General features: G+C 40.8%; 1 protein-coding gene across 2 annotated transcripts in view; it reads right to left on the reverse strand.

Annotated features, from left to right (window-relative positions):
* Nucleotides 1–776: 776 nt before the first annotated feature.
* The window catches only part of llgl2 (LLGL scribble cell polarity complex component 2), a 45,828-nt gene continuing 27,994 nt past the window's right edge, over nt 777–18,610 (reverse strand). Inside the window, exons 11-27 of one of the 2 annotated variants that reach the window (XM_080049442.1) lie at nt 18,374–18,585; nt 17,214–17,281; nt 16,955–17,108; nt 16,055–16,159; nt 15,143–15,238; nt 14,308–14,504; nt 13,539–13,689; nt 12,110–12,257; nt 9,909–10,025; nt 9,652–9,818; nt 9,054–9,318; nt 8,430–8,577; nt 8,100–8,128; nt 7,818–7,865; nt 6,363–6,405; nt 4,278–4,340; nt 777–2,534 (exon numbers count right to left, since the gene is read on the reverse strand). In XM_080049442.1, the coding sequence (XP_079905568.1) occupies nt 4,301–4,340; nt 6,363–6,405; nt 7,818–7,865; nt 8,100–8,128; nt 8,430–8,577; nt 9,054–9,318; nt 9,652–9,818; nt 9,909–10,025; nt 12,110–12,257; nt 13,539–13,689; nt 14,308–14,504; nt 15,143–15,238; nt 16,055–16,159; nt 16,955–17,108; nt 17,214–17,281; nt 18,374–18,585 (1,988 nt within the window). In that variant the 3' untranslated portion in view covers nt 777–2,534; nt 4,278–4,300. The remainder of the gene's footprint in view (nt 2,535–4,277; nt 4,341–6,362; nt 6,406–7,817; nt 7,866–8,099; nt 8,129–8,429; nt 8,578–9,053; nt 9,319–9,651; nt 9,819–9,908; nt 10,026–12,109; nt 12,258–13,538; nt 13,690–14,307; nt 14,505–15,142; nt 15,239–16,054; nt 16,160–16,954; nt 17,109–17,213; nt 17,282–18,373; nt 18,586–18,610) is intronic. The other variant, XM_080049443.1, reaches the window with a different exon arrangement.

Below are 18,610 nucleotides of genomic sequence, written 5' to 3' on the forward strand. Positions count from 1 at the left end.
CTTTCACCTCTACCCACCCCACGAGTATTATCCCTTGGCCCTTACCCAGTTTCAAAGACTTGTTAAAGTGCTAAATGAGACGCAGCTTCAAGTTTTGTACTTATACATTTGCCCAGAAAGTATCTGATTCTGTGTGCAGCTTGTTCAAGTAATATTAGCAATGTTTTCATTGCAGTCCAATGTGTTGAGTTACTTTGACCTTTTTGTCAGAAAAATCTTTTATTACGTTATAGCCATTCCCTGGGGCTTACTGAATGCATTTGAGGGCTGCTTTCTGTCAGTTCACAGAAACAACTCTTTAGACTTAGACCAATATTAAATGATGGAGCTATCACCTGAACATAAAAAATATAAAGTCTCAATAAAGAAAAGGTCCAGGTATCCAGTAACCATTTCTTGCTCATTTAACATCTTGCAGGTTGCAGTTGACAATGTTGCAGAGTCATCCCTCTAACAGAGCTTCTTGTTAGCCAGCTCCTTAGAGAGCTCAGGTTGCAGCAAAGCCGCTGTGGGTTAAGGCAATTAGTGGACAAAGCGTCGCATTCTATAATGGATGATCAAAACTCTTGGCTGTTCATAGAGGACAACTGATCCCTCTTTTTATCCACTTTACAAGAGATGGTCCGGCCACTGCAGCTCACAAAGACAAAGATTATAGCATGGCTTTAAGAAGAAAACAAAAATCTGGGGAAAAAAAACCCCACTGATTTTGGAATATATAAATCAGACAGACCAAATGTTGTGCATTTAAAAAAAAGATTTCACTGGCACAGCGATTGACTGTGGATTTCTTTAGTTTACTGCAAAGAAACGTCAAGGGAAAATGATGAATGATAAAATAAGACGGCAGTGTGCAGAGAAAATAAAAAACACGAGACACTTGTTCTGGGGAAAAGATGTAATAATTAACAAGAAAAACTGTAGTGTAAAGTTATGGGGAAAGAAAGATTCTTAATCAATTCACTACAAAAATATATTCTAGGCTGATGCTAAAATACCCAGCATTCTGAGACACAGTACCAAAATATTTCCTTGTACGATCTAAATAGCAGCCATCCCCGTTACAACAGGCCCACAGGTACAGACTGAGTCACATACATACTGTATATATTAAAAAACATTTCACTACAATAGCTTACAATTACATTCCTAAATTACATTATTCAATGCTGGAAAAAAAAAAAAAAAGGTTTACATAAAAATAATTAAAAACCAAACCCCATAGAAAGCTGTTCTCCCCCCAAAAAAAGTACAGCATTGTGAGCTCTGCAGTAGCGGAGACGTACCTATGGCCGGTTACAGAGTGGACGTGGCTGTGTTAGCAGTATACACGGGTACAATACAGTTTGTAATGCTATCACTAATTTAGTAAAGGATGAGTGAAAATTACAAATTAACATCTGTGTGGTTGACAATACATACACATTTTTTTTCATTTCAGGGGCATCACTGAAAACAATTTCCCTTGATAGGTCAGATGAATTGTATGGAAGCTCATTTATGCAAAAAATAAATAAATTACAAATATTTCTGCCAAGACCATATTTTGATTAACTGAAGTGAGATTATGAATTTGTAACTTTGTGAGGGTAAAATTATGAGGAAAAAATAGGGTGAGTCAAACAACGAGACTTCTTAAAAACAAAGATTTACAAAAACTAGTTAAAAGCTGGATTTTGAGTAAAAATGCTAATAGCAAGTAAAACTTTGTCTAGTAGCATGTATGAGATTAAGTACATAAAAGGTATTTAAAAATACATTTATGAAAAAAAAATATGTCAAAAGTACAGGATTGTATATTTTGACTATATTTAGTTTAATATCATATAATTCTGACTTATTATAACCAATTTGTCATCTACTTTATGCTTTTTGTGACAAAATGAGCTTCTTATTTTTAAATCCGAGGTTTCTTCAAAAATTAAAAAATAAAACATCAGGCACACTTCACATACAATTTAAGCTGATTCAACCCAACCCCCACAGTCCTCTCGGCTGCATGTCCATGTGAGCGGATGAAGGCCAGTGAGAATGCACAGCGGAGCGAGTGTTGATTGGACGAATTGTTTCCACTGGCAGAATCCACATGAAAAAAGGCTGGTGGTGATAAAGGCTCTCAGAATATGGGTATGGGGTTGCTATGTTAGCCAAAAACAGCTTCAACAAGTGGTATATATATATATATGGCAGGTTGGGAGATGCTGGTGCTATGAATGATGGCATTGGTCAAGTGTCAGGAATGTGCTTCATGTAGTTTTTTGGGTTCACTGGTTGTGACCATTCTGGGGTGATTGTGTACAGTGTGTGGTCTTCAGGCACAAGGTGGTGTCCACTCTGTCTGCACCGTGAGCGAGCCTTCTCAAACAGCCCTGGTGGTGCTCAGACAGCACTACTGTCTCTCTGCAAGTGTCCGCAGGTGAGATAAAGAGTGGGGAGGTCAGTCACTGAGGCCAGGGGTCAGGGGTCAGTAGTGGTGCTGTGGAGCTGAGCAGGAGGCGAGCGCTGCTTCATACCCATCAACATGTCACTTCACTCTGGGGGACACAGCAGCGAAAGACAGTGGTCATTCATTTATATTTGATAGGGATAGATGCTACCACATAGACACTTGAACAACAAATCTCCAATGTACAGCATCACAGCATTTATAGCTACTGCTTATTTTCAATGCCCATCCTTAGAAGGGCTTTTAAACAATCTTAAAAAACCACATAGCCACATTAGAACACATACAAAAACATACAAATAAAAAACAACAACATTTTAAAAGCATTAGTGAATGTCAACAATCCCCAGCAATGTAAAAATGTAAAAGTAACTTATGCCGACCTAACACCAAACGACTTCTCACGCGATTTTACAGTCGCAGACAAATTTAAAATGTCGGACTGAAAGTCGAGAGTTTTGCTCGAGTTGTGGCGTGTGCCCGTAATCAACGTTCATTATCGTGAGTCTTGAGGGTTGGCTCATGCAAATATGGAAGTTAAATGACGTGGACACTGTCAAAAGCCAATGGGTAAGCTCTCTCCAGCACCAAGCACGATGGAGGAGGAGCGGCATTATTCACCACCTGTGTCCGCCTGTGAGGCACTTTTTTCAGACACTTTTTCCTGGCAGACTCGGATGAAGAACCAGGCTGACAACTGCGCAAACTTATCACTTTACTGTCACATTGAGGGTTAGGAGTTAAGAGTTATTGGGGGTCGAGATCAGCAAATAAACCCGTATGTCCCCTGCTCGGAATATTGAATTAACTTTTTTAAATTAAATAATCACAATTGCGTTTGCAGTTTTTAACGTGATCAGGCATGACATACGTGATAAGGGCATAAAGTTGTTTATATTTAGAATACTTAAGATTAGAGTCCACCCAGTCCATTTTACCTGCTAAAAAATAACTTTTTATTTGACTGAAATCACTTTTAATCCCGGTAGCAGGATTAGAAATAATATTAATTTCAAAAGAAATCTAGTTGTAGTCTCGCAATAAGGGACCCCTTGTCTTTGCAACATCTCATTCTGTGACTAAAAACTCAGAACTAATGATTAATTGTCTTCGGGTGTGAGTTGATTGTCTTTAGATGTGAGAGGGTGTCAGTCTTTGGTCTTTTCAAAGTCTTTTAAAGGCCAGGACACACCGGCCCGATAATCGCCGTCGTAGAGTCGGGAGGGGGCGGGGACACAAATCTGTTTGGTGTGTGCCGTGAAATCGGTCGTCGTAGATGTCGTCGGGCTTCTTTTGAGCCGATCGGCGGCGGGCAGTCTTTAAGTTGGAGCAATTTGATTGGTGGAGGGCTAGCGAATCAGTGAAGCCCGGAAGTGAGGCGGGTAGCACAAACAGCTAACAACAGTTAGCCATTGTTTTAATGTGTTTGTTTGTTTCGTTCAGCGAGTACTCACGTGCATCAACCCTTGTTGACTGCTCGACACCATGCTCGACACTATCTGCTAAAAATGGTGCTCTTTATGGTCCATAAATATAAATACGTATTTCTATCTATGTTTATGGTCTAGAGAGCCGTCCCATCATTTCCGGCTTCCGTATTTTTTCGGGCCACAATACAGATTAGCGCCGCCTGCTGTTATGGAGACATTACGTCCCGCGCAAGCGCAGAGCGTACGGAAAGTCAACAGTCGGTTTGGTGTGTTCTTTGCACTTTTTCGGCCGCGACGGGAAGACTGAAGCTCCCTGAATCGGCAGTCTCCATTTTCGGGTAGTTGGACTGGTGTGTCCTGGCCTTAAGAGTCCTCTAGTGTGTGGTAGGCATTAGACTCACCTCAACTGTATGGAGATTGTCTCTCAAGCTACAGCGTTCTTCACATTATTCTCCAGGAAGGACCTGTGGTAAACAGACAAAAGCTACCATCAACATGACATTCTTCCAGCTGCAAGGCCACTCGACACGATCATTTCTAAAAAAGATTATATGGAAAAGGGTTGTTTTTTTGTGTGTGAACTTAATGCCATTTATGTCACGTGAGAGTTATTGTTATTACAGATATGATCATATTGTTTCCTAATTATGACAGAATATAGCTGCCTAAGTGTTCAACAAGTATCTAATAAAAATTAACCATGGATGCTTAATGGTCAGAAAAAGTCAGTTCTTTAAGGAAAATAAATGCTCAGTAAATGGATATAGTGTCAGGTTACATTTGTTATTAGACATTAACATGGCAGATTTATAAACAAGCTAATTAAGATAGCGTCAATTAGACCCTTGCACATCATTTGGTAAAACATGCTGAGAATAAAGACAACACAGGAAATACACACTGCATGTAGCACATGTAGCCACGACAACAAGAATGTTCATCACATAACAGTAAAATGAGATTGATCTTTTCCCCTTGAATTATTTCGTGTTTTTGCTCTATTGTCAATCCTGTTCTTGTTTTTTCCTTTCTATGCACAATAAATAAATGTCTGTTTGTCATTCTTTGGAATCTGATTAAAAAAAAGAAAAAGTTCATCACATGAGTGTGAAACAGTTGTTTTTGTTGTCTTGATTTGGTAAATACAGTATTAAGTAATTAGAGTAAGGTTTTTATATGTATCGTGGTCTCATTCCAATCCAGACCTACTGCTACTCAGAATTCCCTTTCTTCAGGTTTTTGGGGGTTAGGCTTTTAAAAAAGGAAAATTACCTTAGTGGCCATTTTTTCAACTTCATTTATTTTCGTTTGTAAAGATTTTTTTTAACATTTTAAAATCAAGATTTTTTCAATCTGTTTTAGTGACATATGTACACAAAGTGTTTCCTATAAGGTGCAACAATGACTGCGTCTAACCATCTGCCAAAGGAGTATCCGTCCTCACCGACGTTTTGAAGTGTGTGAGTTGAGTGATCCTGTCATGCTCTGATTACTTTAAGAGGAGATAATAACGCTTTTGTTCGCCTAATTGACTCTTTGTGACACACTCACGTCAGTAGCATCTAGTGCTAATGCTTGTCATCAGTAATTTAATACATGTGAAATAATTACTGCATGACTTGGTAAGAATAAGAATCACAAACTGAAAATAGTCAAATATCATGACATCGCATTCACACTATAGGAGGATTATGTAAATTACACAAGGCAGTCATGTGATGTATTGGGATTATTTAAGGATTTAAGTCTTCTTGGAATAAATAAATACTGTGAGTAAGTAAAAAAGGAAAATCTCAATGTCACTTATTCACAAACACGGATGAGACACAGACCTGATTTGAATGACTTTGAGCCACAAACCATGACAATAACCAGGGTTTCAAGCCATGCTCGTCTCTGGTTTCATTAAATAACTTCTGATAAACTGCATTAATGCATAGATACACTTTTGGGGTCAGCAGAACAAATTGTAAAGCAAAGAAACGCATCATCAACTCAAAAGGTTATTGATCGACTTCTTTAGCAAAGGCCCTTTTTGAGCTGACTGATGAGTAGAATATCATGACAGTCATAATATTTATCTGTCTAGTAAATGTTAAGAAAAGCCTTAACCTAAGGAGCTGTAGACAACCTTCCATCACACTACCAGACCTCAATATTTGTGTCACATGATGACAACAGGCGTGACATGGCAAGTGAAACCTGAGTTATCACTTTCTGTCAAATACTAGTAAACACTAATATGAAATACTTTCCAGTTGCAGTCTTGGCCTGCAGGGTTATCTTCCAAAACTGTATTTACGTCATGACAGGAGCATTCTCCATTACACAGGGACTTTGCTAACTGTAATGCCAGTATCCTGATGAGCAGATGTCACTTCAGCCTGTGTTTGTATTACTAAATAAATAAAGTGAAACCAGGTGGTAGTATTTGCTTTGAGTATGGGACAACGCCCCTGATTGATTTAATAATGGCTGATACTTACGTGTGGTCTCCTTCTAATGACTGCTGGATCTCTTGAAGTACCTCTGCAAGGGGACAAAACATGAGTAGAACTACACATAACACTACATGCAAACGCAGCAGTTGGGGCACATTAGAAATTAAAGTCATACACATCATGCCATGGGTGTTTGGTAAACACTGCTGGGAAAACTTCAGGTTCCCAGATGTAGGTGTGTCAGATTACAATGGGAGCAGAAAGCTGACATACCAGTTAGGAGAGGCAGCACATGGGTACTGTTACAGCTGAAGCCAGACTTTAAAGGGACCATTTTTCCTAGTGGGGTTGTATGAGGTTCTTATGTATATGTCACTATCTTTTAACATTTTATTTTATATGAATTGTTTGCACAAAAAAGAAGAAAAAAAAAAGTGTAGGATGCTGTAAATGTGAAAAATAACAGTCAGGTTAATTTTTGCTCTTACAATAAAGAATATATATTGATATACTGCGTATATATAAATTGTATTTTAAGTCTCACCTTGTGGAGATGGCGGTCTGTGCAGGGACTAGTTTAAGGACTATGGGGGAGACGTCGCTGTAGCAGAATTCAACCTTTACTGTTTCAGAAGGGGCCAGCAGAAAAACTATTCCGCCACGTATATAAAATATCTGTTCAACTGTACGCTAAATGTAGGATTTTTTTACACTGCTTTAAATGGCCGCCAGACAGCCATTTATTTTTGGAATTTTGCTATTTATTACCACGTCAACTCACACGGATGCAGTGCAGCGTATCACTCCGCCAATCAGCTGTTCTGCTCAGAGCTACCACGGCCTATTCAAGAGACAGTTCTTTTATCTGTATACTGTGGTTCATAAAGGTTTCCTCTTATGTCCACAGTTAATGGCATGTCATCGTCGCTTATATAAAATCACACATTTTTGTTTTCTTGTGTCTCTTGAATGAGCTGCAGTAGCTCTGAGTCAAATAACTGATGGCGGAGTAATACGCTGCAATGAACTTGTGCGTATTGGCGTAGTTATACATGGCCGACCTACGATTGAAAAAAGTGCAAAAATGAACAGCTGTCTGGTGGCAAACTAAAGCAGTAAGAACATCCTACATTTAGCACACCATTAAACAGATTTGTCTTTTTTGGGCTTTTATGGGGTGAAAACGTTTTTTTTTTTGCTGGTCCACTTTGCAATAGTAGAAGGCTGACTGGCTACAGCAACGTCTCCCCCAAATCTCAACCTACAGTGACTGCGCTCATCACTATTTCCATAAAGTAACAGACTATGCAAAGATCCCTGACGTTGTGAAGAGTTGAATATTACTTTTTTATTTATGGCTTTTGTTTTATCCTTTAGTTTAACCTCATACAACCACCACTTCAATACTACAGAACTGTCCCTTTAAGGGTTCAACAGCAGAGGATATTTCTACTTGATAGTTTTAATACTCTCTCCTCTGTCTTTCTCTGCAGTACTCACTCTCGTCATTCAGCAAAGCATGCTCCATTACACGTCTAGCTGCAATTTCTGGAACACAGGCAGCAGGCAGAGGACACGTCAATGCAGTCAGTAACAAAAAAGGGTGTGTGTGGGTGTGTGTGTGTGTGTGTGTGTGTGTACAGACGGACAGCACAAGCACAGAGTTACAGACATCAAATGGAAACACTACATCTGGACATGTGGTGTTCCCTCAGCCAATGGCACATGCATGTCTAAAGTATGATGGTGGTGGTGGTTGGATTGCTCTGAATGACACTTTACCTGGATCCTCACTGTCTTGTCTGGCGTTTCTAGGACAGAGGTAAAGAGAAAAAAAAAAACAATGAGTACTTTAAGTCAAGTCAGCCTTATTGTCAATTTCTGTAATATGTGCCAGAAATACAGAAGAAATCGAAAAAAAATACGTTTCCCTCCGACCCACGGTGCAATAAGTACAAGAGGATAAAATCAGATAAGTAATATACACAATAAATACATTCTGAATCGTGCCAAAAGTAACGCGAAACCAGGCGGTAGAGAATTAAAGTACATACATTTAAATGTGCAATATGAAGAAGAATAGAGTGTAGAAAGTGTGTGAGTGAAGTCTACCTAAGAGAGGGCGCTCCGTCAGAATGTATCCTGCGCTTGGTGGAGGAGCCCGTGTGTAGAGGGACCTCCACCAGAGAGTGAGGCTCCACCACGTGTCGGGCCGATAAAGAGAAACGTTCAAACTCCGATGGAGAGATCAGGTAGAAGCCTAAAGGAAGACAACAATACACAATATAGTGGCTGCATCAAAACAGAGAACACTGTAATGTGCTGTCATGTTATACATGTGTATATAGAGAGTTGTAGACCTTGGGAGTGAGCGGACTTGGAGGAAAGTCTAAATATATATATATATATATATAGGTGTATCATAAACTTTCATAGTGTCTTGCCTTTAAATGGTTGGTTAAGATTTTATGAAGCAACCATAATACATTCAAAGGGTAGGGCTTATAGTTTTATGGTTCATGCTAAAACAGTACAAATCTGTGAGTGTGTTGGGGCGCTTGTGGTGTAGTGATTATACCCCTATAGAGGGCTCAGTCCTCTTCCCAGGTCGTTCTCTGCATGTCATCCCACCTCTCCTAATTTCATCTCTGCCTCTCCACACTGTCATGAAAGCATGAAAAATGTCCCCCCCCCCAAAAAAAAAAAGTACAAATGTGTGCAGGCGTGTTGCTTTACCCTGGCCGTGCTTGGTGAAGACACAGGAGGCGATGCCGCTGACGTCCTCTCTGCGGATGCATGGATACTGGACCTGCATCTTGACATGTGGCAGTGAGATGACGTGGAGGTCTCCCTGGTTGGTCAGCACCACCAGGCCGCTCTCGCCGTAGTCCTCCGAGCTCCTGCTGCCAAACCAGGCCACGCCCACCCGCCTCACCCTGGAGCCGTCCACCGCCGTCAGCTTCAACTTCATCTTAGCGCTCACCTTTGGCAGGGTGAAAACCTGGGACACACACACACACACACACATACACAGGGTTAATACAGCTTGTAAAAGAGTCAAATTCAAGCACTTTAAAAGATAAAAATAGGTAGATAAACAACCCAAAGATCTGAATAATGTATATTGACAATCACCTAATAAAGCCATTGAAGAAAAAAAAAACATGTATTTTTCATAGAAATATTAATTTAAAATAGAATATGCATTGAAATCCTATTTTACGGAGGCATGTCCTGTGTATTTCTGGGATTTCTCCTTTGAGTCACTGGGTATTTGTCACATATAATGCTCACATTCAGTCTTTGCGTGTGCGTGTGTATCTGTGATGCTAACCTTAAACTGTTCCTCTGATATGACCAGGAGGTGGTGTGAGCCCTGCATGTCCGGCGAGCGAGCCAGGTCGTGGGCTACCTCCAGGGGCTCGGGGAGGGGAGAGCCGTGACCGTCCAGCACCACGATACCAACCACAGGGGCCCGGTGCATCAGCTGGATCTCCTTGGCTGGAGGCAAGGAGGAAAAAGCATGTCACAACACACAACAGAGCAGTGGAGACTAACAGCAAAACAAAAAGAAAAACTCCCGTTACCCACCGGGCTGCGCAGTGACTAGTTCATCCGCCCTGTGCTCTACTGGAGGAAGACGAAGCATGTACGCAAACACACAGCCGCCGTTAGTCCCTGCCCATAGGGAGGGGGTGTTGTGTGAACCTTTAAAAAAAGATGAGGACACATGTGATGAATATGTAGAAAATATTTGATTCAAGATGGTTTCTTTGACATATGCACAACAATTACAGCAGCAGTCACTGGCAATTAAATGATTAAGTCCCAGGCTCCTTTCAACAATGCAATATAGAAGAAGAAAAACACAAGGGAAGAGAGCAACGCCTGAGACACAAATAAACACAAAGGTAGTGCAAGGACACAGTGCAGATAAAAGTGTAGAGATAAGGTGCACCATTTAAAATATAAAGTACAATGCAAAATTAAATTAAATGTAGATGAAAACGAATACTGTACATGGAAATAAAAAATAATAACTGTAGTGAAATGGGATACTGTGTAGATGTGATAGAATAATGTTTAATATAATCAGACCTGCAAACTCATAGGAGGTGAAAAAGGTGACAAACACCCGTCCCTTCTAGGGGGGTCGGGTGTTTTTCGCTGTCCAAACGATTGGCTATTGTTAAATATCATTCACACAACCAGAGTTCTCCACTATTGCCTCCAATGTCCAGCTGGGTGAAAATAATAGCCAGCTGAGATCCTGACCCTCCTAGGGGGGTCCGGGGGTATGCCCCCCCGGGAGATTTTTTAAAAACTTTTTAAAGTGAAATGCATGAATCTGGTGCACTTTGAGAGGGAAATTAAGAGGCTAAATCTGAGGAATTTTGTGTGAACAAATAATTTGGAGACACTGGGTCGGATGAATTAGAAGCTTCTTGGATTTTCCATTAAAATGTTCATTTAAAATAAAATATTATGCAGGGTCCTCTGGGTTGGGCTTGGTGCTCTTTTTCTTTTATGGGACATATTTCTCTGTAATATATTGAATACATTTAAATGCAGTGAGAGGAATGAAGCAGAAGAACTATGTTGTCCAGCTATCTTTTTTTCCACAGACGAGGCTGAAATAGGTTATACAGTGCATGGGCATCTGAGCCCCATTTCCAAATGTTTTTAAATAAACTCAATACACACTGGACGTGAACGTGACGTGATCAGTTAAACTTGGATTACCTCCCAGATGAACTGATTAAATTATTGGGCTATTAACTAGGCTATCTAGATCAAAACATTGTATTCATTTTTTTGTATGATATAATAATATGATGTTAATATCAAACACACAAACTAAAAACTAAAAATAAATTGGGGGGGGGGGGGGGGGGGTGTCTGTCGGTCGGCTCTGATTGTGAGCGCACTGCAGACACTTCATTTCTGCAATGTGCGCTCATTAAACTGTCAGCTTCACTTAAGAGTCCTGTGTGGGTCAACAGTGCAGTGCAAACTATGCAGCATAAAGTTATAACATTCGTCTACGACCGTGATGTTAAATCACCTTCACACAAAGTCTCCGCCCCAGCAAAGCAGCGAGTCGATCGCTGCGACGGTGAAAATCACCGGGACCCGGGAGACCCAGTGAGCGAGTGAGACGGGAACGGCTTCCGCGATCTTTTTCTACGTCTCGAGTCTAACATAGAGCCATGTCGGCAAACTGACAGCGCGACTAAATAAAGGGACTGTACAGTGAGCTGCGTCCCTCCGTTAGTTTCTGTTTCAGTAGGCTGTTACATTAACCTCTGAAGCATTGACAGTGTTTAATCAAAGCCTCTATTTTTTTTATTATCAAAAGGGCTTTGATTGAGACTTTTAGCCAATTCTAAAGTCTGAACACACAGCGAACGCTGATTGGACAATACTCATGACGTCTACCAAAGATGTTTTATTGCCAAGATAACGATATTCCCTTGTCTCACACTACGGTAACTCGCCCACACAGTCCAGTCTGGGAAGCGCTGGCTGACTTCTCTGGTAGCTGCCGCTACCCCCCCCCCCCCCCCCCCCTCCCAAAAACAAAAACTCTTCGGATCTATACGATTCACGTGGGTCATATATTTTGATTCTAAACGGCGATTTTCGCCGAAAAGTGACGAGTTTGCAGGTATGTATAATACAGAATATGTATGCGCGATATGTACAGATGTTGTGTATAATGAGTTAGGATTTGGGTTACATTCAGCGTGTGTGTGTGTGTGTGTGTGTGTGTGTGTGTGTGTGTGACTCACTGTCTGTGATGAAGGAGTCGGCGAAGTAGAGCGTCCGTACGAGGCCGGTAAAGGAATCGTCTGAAGAGCGAGCCTCGATCTTCCTCTGAACGGGAGCTATTTCCATCTCTGCCAGCTCAGCCTCCAGGCGTGCGTTGGCCTCCTGGAGCTACGCAGGGAGAGCAAAGTTAAAGGGACACTGTGTAACGTTTTAAGTTATTAATTAGCTAAAATCAATATCCTCATTCATAAATATGTCCTCATTGGTGTAAAATCACCTCTGCCAATAATCCGAATGATCCTCCTGAGCAGAGAATTACAAATATTAATATTACATTTTGTACATAAGTCTTATGGAGGAATCCATGTTGGAAGCGTCATGGTTGGAATGTCATCAGGTTTATTGTTTAGAATCTAGTATTGTTCTCGTCCTTGAAGGCCACTGTAGCTTCTGTTATTATTCTAAAGGGGTGGGGTTACCCAGGGAGCGTTGCATTCTAGAACTTTCTCCACTAGATGCCAATATATTATTATTCAGATATTACACACTGCACCTTTAAGGGTTAAATTAAATATATTTTAAGGGGAAGAAAGGAAGATGTCTAGTGCCAGGGATGTCAATCAACTTTCTGTCACCTTTGATTCATTAATAATGCCTATAAAACAGGTTTCTGTGTAACATCAATGTGCATACGATCGCACACAGGGGGCAGAACGCGGGATTTTCTCTGTCGTTGTTTTCAAGCAGACCCAATCAGCAAAGCAGAAATTACGAGGCGTTTTGCAATTAATGCAGATTTTCCTTTTGTTAATAGGGTTTTCTTAAGAGATTATGAAGGGCAATCTAATTGCTGGACGTTTGGAATACTGTATGGATCTGGTCATTTCTCACCATGATGACTAAGGACTGATCAGTTGAGGTAAACAGTGCAGTCCCAGGCCTCCGATGTAAATCGGTCTCGCCTATTTCTGTCCTAGACCTAGCTAACTCGCTGTCATACCAGGCGCGTCTCGTAGGCTACTGTGTGTTTACAGTAACATTGGCGGTCATTTATTTTGCCTTCATTTATTTTGTATGTGGCATGCTCTGAAGCCTCGTAGTAAACATTTTTACTTCGACTAATAAGTTAGCTTTGTGACATAAACGTTACCACCATGTTCCTGAGGTAGACATACCAAACAAACAATTAAACCAGGTGAGTTGAGCGAACATATGGACAACATTTCAGCACTTTTTTTTTGTTGCGATTTGTGAGACAAACTGATTTAACCATGAAATTACATTTTGTGGCAATATAGTTATCTACACTGATAATATCAGTTGACTTGTTTCACAATCTTGCCTACTAGCTGCCCCCCCGCCCTTCCTTTGTGTGCAAGCAGCCAGTACAGTTTGTACACAAGAAAGCTATCTATTGAGTCCTAATGATCAGAAGAGCATGGGCTCTACCTTGGCAGCAGCGCTGGTGACGTGATGTTTCCTCAGCGAGACTCTGCTGCGTCTGATCCTCCTGAAGGACTGTCGGAGGGACTTCTTGATGCTCTTCACTCTGGACAGAGGGCCCTCCATGGCCAGCTGGTCACTGGGGTTAAGGGTGCACCTGCAATCCATACCAATACTCAGTTAATACAGTAGTGGCTGAACATATGCACAGATTCTTACACTGCTTGATGATGCATTCAAATAATATGAAAGTCTCCTCATCTTTTAGCACTTCAAAAAGAAAGGCCCAATTGAAAACCTCTCAGTCAGACTAATTCTGGTATTTATTCCTTTTGTTTTTATTCTGTGAAGCACTTTGTGATGCCTTTGCTATATAAATTAAACTGATGAATTATATAATCTTCAATCTTCTATAACCAAAATGTTTTCTTAACTTCACATACTGGCCTACTCTGCCTCATTATGAGCCAGGGAAAATCCCCGTTTTATCAGTTGTCTCACTCCTAATTTGAAATGTAGTCTCGGGGTTGACTGTAACTTAGATCAGCTCCAAGAAGCAAAGAGCTAAGAAGCCAGCTTGTGACATACATACTGCAGCCACAAAGCATTTAGGAAAACCTGCATGGAAAACACTTGTGGTTGTGAAAGATGTATCAGATGTAACTATGCAACTGCTTAAAAGCATGAAGCAGAGAATTCCTGGAGGGTGAAAAACACAGTTATCTTTCCATTACACAAATACAGTTTTAATCTCTTTCCTATGGGTCTCACTTACTTGACAAAGACGTTGTTCTTCTGGTGGTAATCGTAGAGGCCAAAGCCGTGGCTGGTTCCAAAGGCTACCAGCTTCCACTCAGAGTGCAGGGTGAGGGCAGTGACCACCGCAGGAGGCTGGCACTGCACCAGGGCAAAAGGCTGGAAGCCTGGAGGGAACAACACCGGCTCCTCCCGCACGTCCAGCCGAGTGTGTCCCTGTTCCACAAGAAATCTATCACTATACTTGATCACTTCAACTCTGTGGAGCTGGCACATCCCTCATACAACAGTGTAAAAAAACACTGTATGGTACTAGCTTAGAGGGAGTGGTGAGTAAAGCATTCACAATGGTCAGACAGTAATGCATCAGTGTTTTGCAAAGTTGAACTGTGCCTAGGGATGGGACCGATCCAATACAAATTTGGTATTGCAATCTACTTATCGGATATCGGACTGACAACTCTGATGCACATACTGATCCAAATTCCATAGTCTATTTTTTTATTCTAAAAAAATGTTTTACTATGAAAGAAATTGACATTTTTAACCCATAGCGATGTGATCTAGCACACATTAAAATACTTTAGCAATTAAATCATTGATCTCTGATGTTCTTCTGTGTTCAAACCATTCGAAGTAGTTCAGATAAACCTTTATGCAGTTTTGTTTATTGTTTTCTCTTTTAAAATTAGAATTGCTGTGTTGCTATAGCCTTTCTAACCTTACACATGACCACCGACAAATGGATAATAATTATAATATCGGACAGTGTCTGCATCGGTCCAAAACCCAGATATGGGAGTCGGATCGTACAGAAAAATAGATGATTGCGTATCTCTAACAGTGGCCCTTACCTTCCAGCGGAAACCCTCTTGTCCCAGCAGCAGATCCACAACTTTAGCCTCCACTACCTGCTCTGCTGCCTCATCATTCAGCTCCAGCACCAGGATCTGGACGGACCATCACAAGACACACAGAGGAACACGTGTGGATTAACACAACAAGGTATTTGTGATATAACTAATGAAGATCAAGATATGGCTGAACTTGCAGCTCGGACCCCCTAGTGGCTGCAGGGGCCCCAAACATTTGCATGGTCTGCCTATAGCAAGAAACAGCTCCATGTGATTGGCTGTTTAGTTATATGAGTTAAGAAGAAATTGAACCTGTGTAAAGTGGCTGGTGAGTGTAGATTGGTTGTAAACTGAAAAATGTGGTTTTGGGGTTTAGGTAACCTTTAAGGTGGAGTCAGCGATTCTGCTGATTCTCCAGCGATTTGAGCATACTCCTCAAAATATGGACCTTGCTTGTTGTCGAAAACACTTTGTCAAAATCTGTGAATATCGCCTCATGATCCTGTCCGTACCGTGTGTGTGTGTGTGTAAAAAAAAATGGCGTAGATACACATACACTGTGTAATAAGACTGGATTCTTTTTCAGCTCAGACAGTATGGACAGATAGCGATAGATAGAGATATTCATAATTTTGGTACATTACAATTTTGTCTGTCTTTAATGATAACATTGTATTCACCAAGTTTATTGCACAGATCTGTGAAGGTGAACTTGTAATAAACTGAATGGTCAGCCCTTTTCAGCACAACCTATAATTATTATTTCCACTGAATGTCTTTCCCAGCTTTAGAACATGCCTTCATGCAGAGTGACACTGATACTGTATAACAATTTGAGAAACATTTAATATGTCACCCCCACGCCATTAATGACAGTTAGTGTTGACACATGTTCAAATGCTGTCATCTCACCTGTCCAGCCGTGCCAGCCACAGTCAAATAACCGCTGTATTTACAAAGGTGGATCTTCTGAACGCCCAGCCTTGGGTCATCACTGTAGGGGTCAAAACAGCCAACCTGGACAGAGAAAAGAAATGATAGGTGTGACAGCCATTTAGTATTGTGCTTCCATGAAGTTGGGAGATTTACTTATTTAATGACTTTTCAAGAACTTTAAAAAATGCCATGACCTAACATGGCATAGTTAGAGACACAGATCAAGATTCATGTTATAATGCTGATCATTTCTACTAAGCATTATTACAGAAGCTCACAGACAACATTATTCAACTTCCAGACAGATAGTGAGTGAAACATTTTGGACCCTATTGGACTAAAGTGGTAGTGTTTTTACGACACCAGCGCCTGCTGTACTAAAAATCTTTGCTAGCACGTGCTGGCGGCGCGTGCATTTCTTTAGGAAGCGAGTGAAAGACAGACGACAGGGTGCAGATCCTTACACTACATAAAACAACTGTCCACAGGCTGAGTAGTACTTTAAATTGTGACTGGATATTTGGGTCTTAAAAATCAGTGGACTGCCACTTCAAAACAAATCATAAAAGTCTGAATCATAACCAGGGGCCAGAAGCTTTGCCACTTGAGTTTTGATTAGGACTGTTCATTCTTGACCTTAGAATCAGTATTCTAACAATACAACATCTTAATGCTTAAATCCTATATAAGCTAACCTAATCCTAATAACTGGTTATTTCCAGAGCTATTGTAAGAGGACTTGAGGAGGATTAACACTTTTTTGTTAAACCACTGTAGTTTTCACTGGCACCTCTTGAGGTTGTCACAACAAAGGCTTAGAAATACATTTCCAGTGTTGAAGCCCAAAGAATAGCACCCATTCCTGTTGACACAAACCTTTCTGAACGGCGGCCACTCTCCTTCAGTGCTTTGGTTCATGTTATCATTGGGGTCAGCGTCCGTGTGGAACACTCCGGCCGTGCTTAATTTATACAGAGGATACAGACAGACTCCTGAGGCATCCCAGAAACGCACTGTCCCGTCCTCATGCCTACACACACACACACACACACACACACACACACACACACAAATAGGACAGTGTTAAAACAGGCCAAGATTTTGAAAGCGATTTCCAAAATGTAGTTGAACTGACCCTGTGAGCATTAGATCTCTCTGTGGAGGGTCTGGGGCCAGGCTCTGGCCTCCTGTGATTGGCCAGGACTGCATAGAGAGAGGAAATTAAAGTTTAACAATAATACCAACTTACTGCCATCCTTTCAACCACAAAAAGGAATGTATCCCTGTTGAGGACCCAGCATACCATATATGATGAACAGATTTAGAGGTTGAGGGGATTCACATGCAGTTTTTGTATCTAGGTAAATGTTCTGTGGGGATGTCTGTCAGTGGAGGTAGCATAATATTGTAGAGGGTGGACCTACTATTTGCAATAATACAATAACAGTGATGTATTTGTACAAACTGTTAGAGGGTAATGTTGCTTTAAAATACCGTATTTATTAACAACTATCGTTCCTGACAAACTGTACTCAAGGTCTGCGATATAATTTTTTTTTTCAAAAATGTTTAAATAAGACATTTCTAGTTTCATTATCTAATGACTATGAGAGAATGTAGCATCATTTTAGGCATTCATTACATGATATGGACCTGACTATATAGGTCAGAAAATACCAACTACCTTTATGAGTGCTTATGAATAACCACTGTGAAATACATTTCTCTGCTGTTACTTAGCATTTTCCATACAAAAGTTAATTTCCTTGCTATGGAAGTACAAAGCAAACCGTGACACTTCTGTCAGATACATGTTAAATCCATTTTTAGGTTTTACACAATGAGAGTGACTTTAAATTATAATCTTTTTATAATTCGTCATTTCAACATTGTTCCTTTTAATTGTTCTTATGGTCACCTTGATTTAAAATGCTGTACAAAAATAAAAACAAAATGGATGGCAAACATTTTTGCAAAACTGACAAACTCACTGGAACTTTTTTTCTTTAAAAAAAAAGGGGCTACGAGGAACTTTCCGTTTGCGTTATATCTAGCGCCTCCTTTGGACAGAAGCGGTAGTGTTTTTTTTAAGACGCCAGCTGTTGTTCCTGGCTGAGCGTACCCATGACAAAGGACAAAACGCAATCTTTTCACTGATGATCTCGTTTGCTGTTAAATGTCAATTATGATCATCAGAAGGAAAAATTAGGCCGTTTCAAAAATATCGTGGCTCCTTTAAATCAATAGATCTACAGTGAGGTTGATTGCTATTTGAAGACTTAAATGTGCGTGTACCTTCTTGGAGTAGTGTGTCTTCTGCAGGTCTCCAGCAGCGATGATCCTCTCCCACAGTTTGAGGGGGATGGCGGAGGCGTGGTGTGAGCAGGTGATGGCCGAGCTGTGCAGAGGAACCAGGTAGGGGGTCTGGATGACGGGCCAGCCCTCCGTCTGCAGGTCTATCACCACCAACTCCTCCTCTACCAGAACCACCAGCGCACTGGGGTCTCCTGAACATCACACAGTCGCAATTAT

The sequence above is a fragment of the Ammodytes marinus genome (genome assembly GCF_949987685.1).
Source record: "Ammodytes marinus genome assembly, chromosome: 20".
NCBI classification, from domain to species: Eukaryota; Metazoa; Chordata; class Actinopteri; order Uranoscopiformes; family Ammodytidae; genus Ammodytes; species Ammodytes marinus.